The sequence below is a fragment of the Charadrius vociferus genome, unplaced genomic scaffold (genome assembly GCF_000708025.1).
Source record: "Charadrius vociferus isolate BGI_N301 unplaced genomic scaffold, ASM70802v2 scaffold140, whole genome shotgun sequence".
Taxonomy (NCBI): Eukaryota; Metazoa; Chordata; class Aves; order Charadriiformes; family Charadriidae; genus Charadrius; species Charadrius vociferus.
In genome coordinates, this window is record NW_009646406.1 from 157,855 (window position 1) to 174,471 (window position 16,617).

The 16,617-nt window shown below is 40.7% G+C and overlaps 1 protein-coding gene across 1 annotated transcript in view; it reads left to right on the top strand.

The window, feature by feature from the left end:
- SLC24A4 (solute carrier family 24 (sodium/potassium/calcium exchanger), member 4) overlaps positions 1–16,617 on the top strand; it is a 90,658-nt gene that overhangs the window by 58,736 nt on the left and 15,305 nt on the right. Inside the window, exons 5-11 of the mRNA XM_009895466.1 lie at positions 1,687–1,802; positions 2,527–2,601; positions 3,594–3,619; positions 4,309–4,362; positions 5,390–5,532; positions 11,090–11,259; positions 13,287–13,431. Of these exons, the coding sequence (XP_009893768.1) occupies positions 1,687–1,802; positions 2,527–2,601; positions 3,594–3,619; positions 4,309–4,362; positions 5,390–5,532; positions 11,090–11,259; positions 13,287–13,431 (729 nt within the window). The remainder of the gene's footprint in view (positions 1–1,686; positions 1,803–2,526; positions 2,602–3,593; positions 3,620–4,308; positions 4,363–5,389; positions 5,533–11,089; positions 11,260–13,286; positions 13,432–16,617) is intronic.

The following is a 16,617-nucleotide window of genomic DNA, read 5'->3' on the forward strand; positions in this document are numbered from 1 at the left end:
ACACCTGGGGATTGAGAGCTCTTACGCTCTGTGGAAAGCATCCTTAAAGATCTGCCAGCCCTGTTCTGCTCCCTTGTCCCTGAGGGCAGTTTCCCAGGGAGTCCTATTGACTAACTCCTTGAAGAGCTGGAATTTTGCTTTCCTAAAATTCAGGGTCCTGACTTTACTCTTCACCTGACCCGCATCCCTTAGGTATGTGAACTCCAGCAGTGCACGGTCACTGCAGTCACAGAATTCACAGAATTCACAGAATTCACAGAATTCTGCACCAATTAGCTCACTTGCTTTGGTAACCATCAGGTCCAGTATCACATCTCTTCTGGTGGGGCTGGCTATTACCTGGCTTAAGAAGTTATCTTCAGTGCACTCCAAGAGTTTCCTGGATTGCCTACACTCACTGTGCTACTTTTCCAGGAAATGTCAGGATGGTTGAAGTCCCCCAGCAGGACGAGAGCCTGCAAGCGCACTGCCTCCTATAGCTGGAGTAAGAAGGCTTGCATATAGGCTCTCCTTGATCAGGCAGCCTGTAGTAGACACCAACCACAAGGTTCCCTTTGTCGCCCCAGTCTCTAATTCTTACCCATAGGCTTTCAGCCTGCTTGTCGCTATCCTTCAGAGGCAGCTCTTCACACTCTCTTCATTTCTTGATGTAGAGGGCAACACCTCCACCGCTCCTTCCTCACCTGTCCCTTCTGAACAGCCTGTAGCCATCCATAGCCACACTTCAGTCCTGGGATTTGTCCCACCAAGTTTCAGTAATGGCAACTAGTTTGTAGATTTCTAGCACTACAGTGGCTTAAATTTGATAAAGAAGTCTTCAGTAAAGCCTTAGTAGGCTTTCTGCTACTATCCCGACTGACGTTTTTACCAACTTTAGGGAAATACAGTCTAAATGAATGTGCTATAACTTCACGTGCAACTTATTAAAAGCAGCGAGTGTAAGCCTTTAAGGCTCCCTTTAGTGAAAGATTTAAAGTACAAGTAGATACAGCTCTGTAGTACATTCACGTTGTCTTTGGTTCTGCCTCAGCGCTGCAGGCTACGTTAGATAATCCCTGGAGGTACACTCCAGCCATTAATTTTTGTCATTCTGATACAATTATGTTACAGATCTGAGGCATATGTGGCTTCAGTAAAAAGTTGGTATTAGAACAGGTTGATTCTGAATCCTGTTGTCTGTTCGAGTCAGAAGGCACACGTTACTGCACCCAAAGTGGCTATCATTTTTTTCGGGAAGAATCTCTTACTCCCATGAGACATTGCAAGGAAGAGCACACTAAATATTAAATACCTGGGAGAAAGGTTTTTGTGCTTTATTATACTGTTTGAAATAAATTCCATGCTCCTGATGTGACTGGAGATGGTTTATATACTCATTTAAATGGATTACTGTACCACTAACAACCAAGCTGTGAAATACAGGACTTACTGTTGAACTAACTGGCAAAGAAATCATTTACTTTTAATAAAAATATATATGTGGAGATGTTAAGCCAAAAATGGGGAGCTGCTAGCTAGACTAAAAGCACAAAATATTCCACAGAGAAGTGAGCATTTAGTATGAAACGTGTTTTGGTTAAACATTCAAATTGTCTCTTGTTCTCAGGTAGTGCATGTTCTAAGTAATTGCCTGTGACCTAAAATGAAACAACAGAGATAATAATGCATGTTTTGCTCCCTCTGCAGGAGTATTTATCACTCATGGAGATGTAGGAGTAGGGACCATCGTCGGTTTAGCAGTTTTCAACATCCTCTGCATTGTCGGTGTCTGTGGGCGTGTCTGTGGACTGTTTGCAGGACAGGTTAGTAAGATACTTATGGAGTAAGTATGGAGTTCATATCTTTATGGAGTTCAATTATTTACAATTCAGGGGTTTCCATGAGAAAATATAAAAAAAAAAAAAAAGGAGCTTAGTTAAAAAAAAAAAAAAAAGAGCTGGCTTTGTGAAAAATGTCAAATGTTGGAAAGAATTTACAAATCGTTTACAAATAGGTGTAGTTTCAGCACTCTGCATACAGAGGAGACTGGTTCCTCTTCATACAATACTGTGTTCACAGTCAACTGTATCAGTGGCATCTGCTAATCCTTCCTGGTACTGGTGGTGATCAAAGAATTTAGAACACAAGCATGAGATTTGCTCCATCTACTCACTAGGTGGTTAGACTGTATCATATTTTTTCAGGTATTAAGTCCGATATATCCACAACTATAATGAAGTGGGAACCATTGATTTTCTGCAGTACAATGAATTATACTTTACAATTGAAATTATGGCCAATTAAAATATCATTAGTTAAAAATATATTTCATTAATGGAAGTTTCTATATGATTTTTAGTATTGGGTTATTATAGATCCATTGTCTAACAGACTGATATGTCTTCCTGTTAGCATAAACTGTGACTGGTTCCAGAATCGTTGCTAATAATAATTCTGCTCACACACCTAAGTGATTGCAAGATGAAGGCCTATGTTTTGTCTTTAAAATCCCTTATTTTTGTTGGCTGAAGGTGTGGTGTTTTTCAGGTGGTTCGTCTCACCCAGTGGGCTGTGTTCCGGGACTCTGCGTACTACACGATATCTGTGATCATACTTATTGTTGTAAGTAGTTCTCTTACCAATTACGTGTTTCGTTGCTTGAATTTTTGGAGAACCAGTCTTCTAACCATTGATATACACTAGTAAACAATTCTTTTCCTAGCTAGTTCTAGTGACAGCTGGAAGTGAGCTCCACAATATGGTCCAAATATGAAAGCTTCAGAGAACCCCACAGAATACATGTCCATCATGTCCGTCAGTGTCCATTCGGTTTGTACCTACAGTCTGTAAGGTTCTGCGGGGTAGCAGGCTCCTCTTAAACAGTGCAGTTAGCGCTCTCTTCTGACCTAGGGGACTGCTCATTGTGCAAATGAAAAATTTTGAGTTGCACCTCTATTTTAAATAGGGTAGGCTGTTTCTTGCTTCTACACAGTAATTTTATTTTGCAGATTCTGGGTAAATTGTTCTAAATAGAGCACAGGTGAGATACAACTAGAGCAGTGTAGTAGTTCCTGAATGGATGCATTTCCTTGTCTGGCAGCAAGGAAGGGAAGAATCCGCTTAGTTTGTTTTGTAGTAAATACGGATCACTAGCTGCCCCTTTAGTTACAGGAGTTACATAGGGTGGAGTAAAATGTGTATAACCACTTGGCCTAAGAGCAGAAGTAAAATGGTTGCCTTTCCTGCTAAAACTGGTCTAGCTGTTAACAGGACTCAGAGGTAGGTCTCTTCAGAATACATGACTTCGCTGTCTTTGACATAGCACAGCGTGTGGGTACGTGTGTAAATACCTGTCTGTCTGCACATGCTCACACTGTTTTACTAAATAGTATTTGTAACAATCACCAAGAGGGATCCAAGCCTTGGTCACAAGGTTTGTGCTTTGTGAGGAGTACAGTCCATACAGTGAAAGTTCTGCTTAGAAAGGGTCAAAACTTGAGTAGCTTCTGGCTAGATATGACTGATATTTATTAAATAAATATGACTGTTTTTCAAGATAGATCAGAGAAATGGTCAATTTATGTGTGTGGTGTTTTTTTTTTCCCTTCTTCTAGTTCATATATGATGAGAAAATAGAATGGTAAGTTGTGTAAATTATTCCCTGCAGTCCCGTATTTGCCATGAGACTGATCAGTAAATAGAGTTGCAGTGTAATTAGCTTTCATTCATGCACACTGAGAGTATGAGCTGGATTTGACACCTAGGAAATCCTGTGTATTTTCTTTGGTTATATTTTTTATGATGATCAGGGAAAACTAAAAGAAAATTTAAGACCCCGGAAAGGGAAACATTGACAAAGTAAATAGGCTGTTATGTAAAGCCTGAAGACTCACATGTGCGGAGAGGGTAACCAAAGTTCTGCTGCTCTGAATCTGGCTGGTAACATTTATGGGGATGCTGGGTGCCCCAAAGAACAGTCCAAGGTGGGATCCTAGTGGAAGATCATAAGCATCCTCTCAGGGTGCCTGGCCTGTGCTTCAGCACTGAAACGACAAAAGGCCCTGGCATTATGACCCTCAGAGGGTAGCTATGGTTTCAGTCTGCATAGCACATTTCTGAAATGTATGCATTACATTTTATTTGCGTGTTTATTGGAACATGAGAGTCTGCTTCCCTCCCGTTCTGCTGAGACACCATCAAATCTTAATGACGTGAATCCTGTGTACGCAAATGTGACTTGTACTGGATATTTAATGCACACTCCTACGTAAAACTTGTAAAGCATACAGCTGTTTGAATGGCCTTTAATACTTTTTTTGTCTCTTTGAGGTGGGAAAGCCTTGTACTCATCATTATGTATTCATTCTACATACTTATCATGAAGTAAGTGCTTTTCTCCTCCGTATGCTCTTTAGGTGTTAATTGACCGTCACTCTTTTGGTGTGGTTTTGTCCTCGGCCTTCCTGCTGGGGACAATACAGACAGTCATGTTTCTGTGTAAGATCCCTTGCTTTTTTATGCTTAATCAGTTTCGCTTTAAATTTGTGCTCAGTCATCAGCAAATATTTTCATAAATCCTTTTCATAGTGCACTGAGCTAAAGTAAATTTCAGAAATAGTTGAGAGAAAATGTCATTTATACAAAGATACATGAAAAAGTCCACTGGGTACTCTGGATTGTAAGCACACAGCATGTCAGTTATTACACGTATTTTGTAATCTCTGAAGAGCAAGATCGAGGAACGTTAGACAGGCTACTAAGCGTGTATTGATCTTCAGACCATGTCATACCAGATTGTATACTGACATCCTTCTTCTGTAGTGTCACTGCCTCTGACTTACTGCTAGGGTCTGTGAGTTCACCCTTCTACTGAAAGTTGCTTAGACTTACCCCTTGGTGCCTTCCCCTCACAAATTACCTCTTTTGGAACTTCAGCCGCCCTTTTCTCCTACATCGGGTCTTAGGAGAGTTCATCGACAGCCCTCTTAGATCACACCCTAGTGCTATAGATGCGTTCTTTCTTTAGAAGGGTATGGTCAACGGGGCCAGAAATACTCAGTCACCTGCCATGGGGAACACAGTACTGAGAGAAACAGTGAGGTGAATTGCGAGCTGATGCAGGAGGAAAGAAGCCATTGTACAGCTCCACAGCTCCAGTGTTTTACCTTCACTAAATCTGCTCTAGTGCCCTTTTGCAATTTGCTGTATCTCATGAGAGAGGTGCAGCCCTTGCTCTCCCATCAGCTTGCCACTGAATTGGATGGTCCTTTCTCTTAACTTCCTGTCGGTTGTCAGAGAACATGCATCTAGGCTTTACTGCTCACTTGCATAAGTTGGTCTCAGACGCTTAAAATTTTGATGAGGAAACGCAACAATCCAACATTTTCAGACCTTTCCTTTGCACTTTCAGGTACAATGCGAGGATGCAAAGTTTCTTTAGCCTTAAAAGCAAGAATGTCGGAAATGGTGACACAGTCAACAATGAGATGGAAGATGGTAATAAATGTTATACCTCTAGTTGTGATGACCCGTCCATTCCATTACTATGCAAAGGTAAGGCTGAGCAGACAGGACTTGGAAAGAAGTAGTTCACAGGATATCCTTTTTTTTTTTTCTTTAATGCAATCGAAACAGTTACTGTTCAATTGTAAGCAGGAATTTTTATTGGGTTAACTTGACAACTCAGCAGTCAGACTGCCGGATAGAAAAAAACCAACCAAATTTTTTTTTTGATATTCTGAAAACAAGCTGCTTTGCACATTGGCAATTTTGCTCCCTTCTGATCTCCTGTTCAGTGATGAGCTACAACACTGTGAAAGAAGTATTTTTTTTTGCCAGGAAGAAGGTAATTTTCACTTCAAAAATTAGATTGGAACTGAGACTTGGGTGTTGAAGGAAAGGACATGGGCAGATCAGTGGGCAAGAGGGATTACATGTTGAGTTCAGATCCTCAGAAGACTGGCTTTTATATGCCTAAATAGGTCTGGATACTTTGCCAAGCACATATGTAAAATTGAGAAATGCAGGTTCTTTGCTGTCCGTGTCTTTGTCATAAAGGGGAAGAAGATGATACCCAGCTTCTGGTACTGAAGGTAAGCACATATGCCTGGGTATTTGGGGCTTTTTTGTAAGCCTGTTTTTACCATTGTCTTACCCTCTTCTCTTCCATTCCCTCTTTTCTCTGTAGAGCAAAATCATTCCTACCTTCAAAGCACAAACCATATAATTTAGTGAGCTCTTGGGCTACTCTTAATGGGTGAGGTCTTCTTGCTTTATTCTTTGCAGACATCTCCCATTCTAGGAGACTGAGCTGAGCAGCAGTGTAGGTAGCATTTGGAAAGGTCCTGATGTAATGGAATTCAGGGCAGGCTCAGAGAAGACCACTCTTTTCTGCTTTTAGTGTTTAGGCTGGGATCTCTTCAAGGTGCTGTCACTTACTGCAGGTTTATGCAATGACAGCACACTGATATTCTGGTCTCAGATGTCAAACTATGTTTAGACATAATTTAACAGAGATTTAAAATTACTTCTCATAGGACATTGTAGCATAATTAAATGGAGATGTCTTTGAAATTCTTTGATCTCATTTTACAATTAATTTTTGTGAACATTAACTATGATATAGTGAAGTCTGTCACTTGGATGTGGAGGTACATAAATACAAGGTTCAGAGGATACGTCCTAGGGTATCCTCCTCCAACCTGGCCTTGAGCAACTCCAGGCATGGGGCCTCCACAACATCCCTGGGCAATTTGTTCCAGTGCCTCACCACCCTCATAGTGAAAAATTTCTTCCTAATATCTAATCGAAATCTCCCCTCTTCCACTTCGAAGCCGTTCCCCCTTGTCCTATCAATATATGTCCTTGTAAAAATTCCCTCTCCAGCTTTCCTGTAGGCCCCTTTCAGATACTGGAAAGCTGCTATAAGGTCTCCCCTGAGTCTTCTCTTCTCCAGGCTGAACAACGCTAACTCTCTCAGCCTGTCCTCATAGGAGAGGTGCTCTGATCATCTTTGTTGCCCTCTTCTAGACCCGCTCCAACAGGTCCATGTCCTTCTTATGTTGAGGACTCCAGAGCTGGGCGCAGTACTCCAGGTGGGGTCTCACGAGAGCAGAGTAGAGGGGCAGAATCCCCTCCCTCGCCCTGCTGGCCACACTGCTTTTTAATGCAGCCCAGGATGCAGTTGGCTCTCTGGGCTGTGAGCGCACATTGTCAGCTCATGTAGAGCTTTTCATCCACCAGTACCCCCAAGTCCTTCTTGGCAGGGCTTCTCCATCCCTTCATCCCCCAGCCTGTATTGATACTGGGGGTTTGCCTGACCCTGCCCTTGGCCTTGTCCCTTGGCCTTGTTTAACCTCATGAGGTTCACATGGACCCACTTCTCGAGCCTGTCCAGGTCCCTCTGGATGGCATCCTGTCCCTCAGGTGTGTCAACCATACCACACAGGTTGGTGTTGTTGGCAAACTTGCTGACGGTGCACTCAATCCCAACATCCATGTCAGCAACAAAGATGTTAAATAGCACTGGTGCGTCCTCTCTAGCCACTGTGTGGTAAAAGTGATGATAGCACAGAGAGCTATCAGAGTCCACCTATTTCCCTTTCAGGAAATGTGAAGATTATTTAATGCTTGTGAAGAACATGCAGAACTTTTAGGAAAAGGAGCAAGAAAGCTAATAAAAACCTGTACTCCTGAGAATGGTGTCTCCACTAGCAACTGTCCACAGCAAATTTTTTCTTATTTCCCTCAAAGATGCACTGAAACTGCAGTTTCAGTCAGATTCCCTTTGCCTTCTCCAGCACCCATTACATTACTACATGCTGCATTGGAGGGACCATTGTTCAAAGCATGAGAGTGTAGATATTAGCACAGGCAAACCTACCTGGGATGAGGGAGGAGATGAAGAAGAGATTAAGGAGGTGACAGGGTTTGAAGTGAGCAATGGGAGAGGAGGATGGCAGTGTTAGCCGAACTGCTTTGTAGATGGGTGCTTTACGTGTCAAGAAGCTGTCCTAGAAAACCATCGCATGGCTGCCTGTTGCATCTCCCTCCTGTTGAGTCAAAATATGCCATGACCTGTCAGTGACTCCTTGTTATTTGACACTTGGGTGGCTTCATAAGCTGAGCTGCACCAGCACCAGCCACTTGCCAAAACAGGAGCACTGCTAGTAGCAGGGGAGAGAACTAGAGCAGGCATCTGCCTTACCTCCAGCCAGTGGTTAGCAAGTTTCAGGATCCACCAAAAAAACTCCCTTGGCTTCACCAAGGTCTAGGTCTAACAATCTGATTTTCCACAGGAGGAAAGTCTGATTACTTCCCCAAAAATATCAGTTGCTTTGGGTGAGGAGCTTTCTTCCTGCCAAGGATGGTTAGTCTGTTGCTCAGGGTGCACATGCTGCACAGCTCTTTTGTGCTTCTAAGTTTTATTACTTTTAAGAGCTTCAAATGGTACAATATAAAAGCTTCCATTACTCAGGTCTCAGAGGGAAAAAGAAGAGCTTTTCACCATGGGATAAATTCAATTTCAAGGGCAAGTTCTACACACACAGGTGAAGGCGAAATATTTGTACTTCGTGAATAGCACTCCTATTTTAAAAGTACAAACATGGGGCTCGCTGCCTGTGGCTTTTATTATGTTGACCCAAATTTCCACCAGGTGGCATGGTTCGATTCCTGCCTAAAACCAGAAACTTGAAAAAAAGTGGTTTTCCGAGATCCTGACCAGTAGTCAGCTAAAGTCAGCAAGAAGCTTTCTGTTGATTTTGACAAGGTTGTTGGTGACGACCCTTTGCAGTGAGCAGGAAGTTTAGGTAGTTTGTTAAAAGGAAAAGCTGTTTTCAGAAGATATTTTTCTAAGGAGTATCGCAAAGGAGAAACAAAAACACTTTTCCATGTCTCACACATTTATGAAAACCATTTTTGCAATTTTTAGGTGGACCCTGTTTATACCATATGGGGCAAAGGTATGTATGTTAGGGGCATATGGAGTGAGACTGAAGAAATGTTATGAAAATGTAAGACCGATGTGCTGCAATAAGTCAAAACAGCTGCAGTTAGTTATACATATTTATAGTGATGTATTCTACATGAGTTCTGGGTCTTTTATCATGGTATTTCATCAAAGCTGAGTATATTTGGTCACTGTCTCCTTAGTCCTCATTGAAACAGTTCCAGCACAACTGCAGCGCCCCCATGTTTTTCATGACAATGTAAATACAGATGCACTTTGGAGACTTCACTGGAGAAACTCACTTGAGAGCAGTTAATCCAGTGAAACTGTTCAAAAGATATCTGGCCTTTTGGCCTTACCAGGATTGCTGTCAACCATTTCTTTTTCTTTGTCTAGCTAAAGCAAATGTTAAGCCACTCTGGTTGAGTCGTCTTCTCTAGGATTGGTTCCCAGGTAGCCTCTTCTATGGGGATTGGTTCGTAGGAATCTTGTCTGGCTATATATTCCTTCATAGAAAAACTGCTACTCCTAACTGTAAAAGTCATTGGAATGGATGTGCTCCTTATTTGCGTCATCAGCTACGGTACTCAGCAAGGTTAATTTGTTTTAGATGTCCGGGCAGGGGGAGGATAATTGCTGCTTTGTGTTTACCAAATGCAAAACTGCTACTAGTTCTATTCTCCATTAGAGATTCTAAGCTGCAAAACAAGACTACCAGGTGGATTCTTTGAGTAAGGCATATTTCTTTATGAAACCCAAGATCTCTTTATGACACTTCAGGTGACCCTGGTGTAGTCATTGAAAACTCATTTTAGTGAAACAAAGCAAGACGCTCAAATGCCACAGGGTAAAAGATATAGCTGTTTACTGGTGATTTACAGGCTTGCTAGGTTTTTCTTGTTGAACAATAATGGAAGGATATATTTCTTCAACTTCAAATGTGTTAGAAGATGCTTGAGACTGCAAAGCCTCTTTTGCATGATGGGATTTACATGCATGCATGGATCCAGTTTTCTTCCTGAAAATATTTTTAAAGTATTTCAACATGGTAACAATGCAAGAAAATAACAATATAGATTTCTGTGTGTTTAGAACAGGTCCATTTTAATTCCGTTGTTTGAGTTGAATGTTTTCTTAGATTTCCTTTGCTTCCTGACTGGAACCATGCACTAATAATTATCTTTCACTTCTACCTCCTAAATTCTCTTCCTCTTCTTAATGTAAGTAACTTAATGCAAAAGGGGACTGGGAGGGTGAAGCCAAGCTAAGCAAAGCAGAAAACAAGCAAGAAATAATTTTGTTGGGTTTTTTTCCCATACATATTATTAATATTTTTATATATATATATATAAATAAATAATATTTATTACAGTCATATGCATTATTTCCTGCCCTGCTTTCTAACACCACATGGGTACGTCTCCTGTCTGCTGAGCCTTGCTCTGCTTGCTATGTGTAGTCTGTAGCATTTGTGAGAATATTGGTCTGTTGTTGAGCTCTTAAAGTCGTTGCCTGTACTTGTGTTGATTCCCAATGTAATTTTGTCTCTCTGTGTTCTTAACACGGTAGAATAAACCTCTTAACCTTGGTACAAGTTCCTTTATATTAACAAAGGCTTACTTATAACATACATTTGTTCTTGACAATTGTTGTTTTGCATTATTTCAAATCTCGTCATGTTAGAGATACTGATACTATTCTGTGAAGGTAAAGTGAAGATTTGTAAAAGGAGTGGGCACAACATTAGGGACTTCTGGATGTGCAGCTCCTTGATCCTAGTGGGATAGCTTTAGAGGTTTCAGGGGCGCTGTCTACACTGCCACAGTGCAAGTGCTTTTAGAGAAGGCTTACAAAACTGTAGTGGGACATAAGCAAAGAAAACTGGTACTACAGCATGAGGAAAAACAGCTCCCACTCACCTGAGAGTGGGTTGGTGGCTACCTTAGCAGAGTGAAATCCCTTTTCAGCATGTGATCTGACTGAAGTGCACAACTGATGAGCAGATTCACCAGGCTGCAGAAATATTATAGGAAAGTCACTTGAAAATTCAAGTATTCAGATGAATATTATCCCCACCTGCACCTGAAAAGAATGACTCTGGGTGATGGGAAGCATGGTAAGATCAATTCCACAACTGACTCTGTCCATTGTGATCATTAGTGAAGGGGATGCAGCAGTATGGCAGAAACAGTGTTGTGATGGTGGATGAGATCATCTGCTCCAGTCCCCCCAAATACCGGTTCCCTGAAGCTGGATTACGGATTATGATTACAAATAAGTTTGGACCACGCACCAGAATGCGGATGGCAAGCCGACTCATCATTAATGAGGTAGGTTCATTAAGAAAACAATAAATGACTGTGAGGCAGAGGGGTTGCCAAAGAGCCATGCTCATAGTGATTTTGGAATTCAGATTCTCCCATGTTCCTAGGGATGGGCTAGAGCTGTGTCTTTCTCTAGAAGCTATGCCACAGCAGATTTGAAGATGGATTCCCAATTGGTGATGAATGCCTGTCTTAATGGGAGGACAGTCACCAAGGAAGGACTCCCTTATCTCCCTGCCAGAAGACGTTTGTTTCAGTGTGTATGTGTGTGTGTGTATGTGTGCACATTTGGATTTTATCTGCAGCAGAAGAATTGGTTTTGATCATTACAACAGTGGTCAAACTAAGAAAGGATAATGGACAGGGCAACCAAAAATCTGTAAGAACTGCTCTTATATTAGCAGCACATCAGGATCACATAAGATATTTGCTTGCCTCTTTAGTCTTCAGTGTAGTCCTCAGCTCAAAATGAAAATGGACCAAAATACTTTCATGAGTGGAATTTGCCCTGGACAGTTTCCGTTAACTCTTACTTCATGTATTGTCACCACCATATATTGCTTCTTTCATAGCCTACAGCTGAAGTGACAGGACTGGCCAAATGATGCTGTTCTGAGCTTGTATCAAGTACCTGAGGTGAAATCTTTGGCCTGTCAACCTTGGCTTCTATGGAGGCGGGATTTTATCCTTTGCTCCCTACAGTGCCAAATACGAGAGCTTTTTACTCTGACAAATAAATTGATTTCAGTAGTTTAGGAAATGCAAGCTTTAGCAAGCTCCTAGAATTTGAACATTGTAACACAGTTGAGGTGTCTACCCAGGACTGTGAATACCCCAATGAAAGAAAGCAACACTAATACATTTGTAACAAAAGTCCAATTTAACAGTAAAACGGTGAAATGCTTGTTAGGAAGTCGGCTTGGTGGCATACAGTTAAGAGCAGAAGATCAGATAAGGCACGTAGCAGCAGTTGACTCTGTAAAAGTTCTGCTTTGAAAGCAATTCATTGATCAGAAACATCTTTCTTAATGGGTATGTGCACAGAGAGCTGATACTTGCTAGTTCAGTGTCTGCAAAGACCATTCTCTAAACCAGAGTATTTTGGTTCTATGTTCTTATGTGTTCTTACTGCCAAACTTTTGCAAAGTATTCAGATATGAGTTTCCTCTCTTTTTAATTACGGTGTATTAATACTAGTTTCAAATTTTTTTGTGTGTGTTGTGCAGTTACTTTGTTTTTCAAGGCATTTCAGAGCACTTTTTAGGAAGTTGCAACAATTTGTCATAAAAAAGAGAACACTTACTAACCCTGCATTATCTCATCTAACAAACTAAAATATTTCTTTTTTTATAAAAGTAGGAAATCACTGTTAAATCTCACATTCTCCAGTGTATTAATGGGTACATATACCGATGTTTAAAACCTATCCTTGTAATTGTTGTACTATGTTTTGGAACTATAGCCATCTTATACATGTCTGCAGGGGCAGTTATGAGCTTCATGAAAGTATCTACTCAGACAAGGGCAACAGGGGTTAGTCTTGCTTTTGAAATTTTAAGTAGGACCTTTACATTTACCTCAAGGAATGGCAATGAGAAGGAGGGAAAGGAGTGGGGCCTGAGTAGGAGAGATCCTGGGTAACGAGTCATTCATAAACCAAGTCTATTAGTGTGGAAATGTGTTGAGTGTTACCACTAGGTTATGGTGCTGTTGCTGGTTTGAATGGGAACTGTAGAGTGAGAAGTTCTTCAGAATAACACCACTTACTAAAACATGGTGTGGAAGAACAGATATGACAACTTTCTTCATCGTGGCTTGAAAAACTCCTGCCGGTAATTTTGAGGTGGATGGTCAATGCTCGCCGTCGCCTGACAGGTAGGCCATAGACAGATTTGTTTGTTGCTGACTGGAAGGAAGGCTTTGTGGAGAAATATCACAGCTTACGTCACTGGGGCTGGATAGACAGCAAAACTCAAATTTAACAAAACCAATATTTTCCAAACTATGGCAGTTTTGTCTTTGACACTGTGCAGCGTCAGCGGTTAATCCAATCTGCCAACGGCTCGAGCAAACCACTTCAGAATGGGAGACATCAGAATATTGAAAATGGGAACATCCCTGTGGTGAACCAAGAGGAGGAAAATGAACAGGACAATCTATCTCCCTTTTCAGTGCCAGGTAAGGCTTACTTTCCAGGTTTTTGTGTAGGGCAACAGAAGATAATTAAAATGCCAAACACTGGGTTGTAAGAAAAGACAGCACATGTGGGGAGAGAGGAGCACGGGGATTGATTTGGCTGTCTGAAAGCTGGATTTAATGACAGTAAAACTGGGCTGGAGGCTAAATGGCTAAAAGTAGATCCAAGGGAAGTGTTTTCCAGCCATCCTGCACAATAATGGTAAAGTGCTGCTCAGAGGCCGAGGGAAAGCAGGTAAGGCAGGTTTATATTAAAAAACATGTCAGACCAGCCCAGTAAGTACTGCATTGGTAGTAATTTTGAAGTCAGCATTTAATAATGCCCTGCTGGAAATTGCTAGGCCAGAGGCAGCAAGGTGTATAAATATATAACAACTTGATTTAGTGACTGTAGGGGAGGCTTCTTGGATGAAGAGGAGGAAAGGTTGAGAGGGAGAAAAAGTGTTCAATATCTTTCACAGTGTTTAAAATTCATGGAATAGCAGTATGTAATAATATTCACCTTCTGAAATTTTTTGGAAACTCTTTGGTGTGAACAGCTATATATAACTAACGTTATTATGTTGGTGCCCTTAGCACATTGCAGGTTAACTCTCCCCCAAATGCTTTGGAGATAAGATAGCAGAGATTAGATCACACCTCACAGACATGAAGTCAGTAGTCATCTGTCACACAGTTGCTGTTTAACACAAATATTACTTGGCATAAATGAATGTCACATGCAGTGAGAAAGAAGGAAGAATTTTCCATGTTGGATATGATTCTAATTTCTTAGAGATCCTGTTGCTTCAGTTGCTGTCATTTTAGAAGAGGTGTTTGTGACTGAACAAACATTGAAGCACACTCTGTGAGAAACAGATAAAACCGTATGTTTTCGTATGTGACTGTACTGTGTGCTCTTACAGGAGCTTCTTGTAGTCAGCAGTTACGGACTTTCATCGGGGGTGACGAGTGGAAACAAATGGATTCACTGAAGATAGGCCCATTAGATGGGCTCCTGATAATCAATGAGATAGTGAAAAAACTGGTTTTATTGTATGGTGAAATAAGTGGATCCAAATCAGCAATATGCTTATGCATATGGACATGTTGTTAATAATAACAACAACAACAGTAACAGTAATAACTGTAACTTCTAAAGAACAAAAATGCCTCCCCAAACCATTTTAAGAATGCAGGACTCAATGCACATGTTGGCAAAGGAGATTTTTAAACTGAGTTGGTTTTAACAAGTTTTTGGATTCAAATTTTAATTAGGGCAGTGCAATCATGCGTTTCTTCTTGCATTCTGGGACTGTGCAGAAAACTTCAAATATGGCAGACATTACCTGGAGGCCAAATTGCCGTATTTGGATTTGTTCAAGACTAAGACAACTTCTTTATGAATAAAAATATAGATTTTGGAGCAGAGCTTCCTAACTGTGACATTCACAGTAGACGAAATGCTTTGAACTAAGGAGGGAGTTCTTAGTTGAGCCATTGGCCTTTTTTAAATGCAGTTTTTCTTCATTTTTAAGAAAGTCTTTAAAGATAATTGAGGTGTAACAGGCCAAATTGAAACCACTGATGATACAGTTCATACTGGAATGGAGCAAAAGTTCAACATGAATTCAAAGAGTTTGCGTAAAAGTGGTAAAGCGATTGTTTAAAATCCTCATCGTTATCTTCAGGTTTTGTTACTCCTCTGTTGTCTGGAGATGCTTATCTATTGGTTGGATTGTCATTGCTCAACTCATATATTCTGAGGGAGAATTCTTTTATTTTTGCTTTCAGAAGCACCACTTTAATAACTTCGGAGAAAATGTGAAGAACCAGCATCATGCTTTGTTGGTGTTTAAGTACTGTGGCACAATCAGTAGCCTAAAAAAAATCCTGACATTTAAAACTGGCTTTAGGCAAAAGGTTGCTTCCAGACAGTTTCCCAGAATCCCCTCTCTTTCACTTTTGATATATTTTTGGGCCAGGAATAAGGCACATACATTTTCTAAAGATCAGAAGTTCATGTATTCTTTCAGTACTATAAAGAGCTGTACGAAGAATAGGCTTTCACTTTTCAATAGGGCTTTCCAAGTCAACTGCTTACAGTGTGCTAAGTGGAAAATTCACTCCGGTATTTTGAGAGCTGCAAGAAAAATGGCTATAAATTGGCCCAAACCTTTTTTTCTGCTGTCCTATAGTCACCTTTTTTAGCCTAGTATGGGGTTTGACTTTGCTCCTTCAAAATGTGTATTCTAGATCCTTTTGCAAGTACAAGTTTTTTCTGAAACAGAAATAAATGTAAGTGAAATTTAAAGCACTGCATCATCTCTGAGTGATTCCCAGTAATCATTTGCCATCTGTAAGTTTTTTGCTTATTGTTCTCTTTTATCCTCTGTCAATGGCAGTGCTCAGCAGTAAATGTCGGGCTTTAGCACGCAGAAATAGAGAAAAAAATCATTACATGAAAACAGTCTCAAACTACAGCATTCAGCCTAGATCCCATATGTCAGACATCCAGAGAGATTCACCCCCGGGGTGTGGTTCAGGTCCGTCTTGAAACAGGAGGCAACACGTAGTTTTTATGGAAACTACATATGGTATCATACAAACTAGCCTTTGCTTTTGGTTTCTGTGTGGGCAGAAACGTTCTCTTTAAAAGAGTTTATTTCTTGACCTAACCTTTAGGTCATGATGATTTTCTTCCAAGAGAAAGGGTTATTTGATGCTTTACGATTTGGTTACTCTACAGCTGTTTGGAAACAGGTTTTAAACTTTAAAAAAACCCAAACCAGATCAGAATAAAGCAGGTTGAAACTGAACAGGGATATGCTGACAACAAAATGATGTGTAAAAGCCCTTGCATAGCTCAGTGGTCTTTTAGAGCCCAGACTCAGAAAAGCAATTCTGTGCAGCTTTTAATGGATGCTTAAATCCCATTCACTGTCACGTGTCCAGGATCCTTTAAAATACTCAGTGTTCTCAGCTCCTGCTAGTTCACAGAATTGAAGAACTCCTTTTACAGGATTGGACCATGGATGCTTTATGTAAGTCATGATGGGTGTTAGCTAAAATAGGAATAATAATTCCCAGAGCTAAAATGAGATGGCAATAAAGGAGATTAGCAATCCTTCCCTTTTTTGTATGGATCCAAAATACAAAGACACCATGTAGGATAGAAGCAAAAAGGAA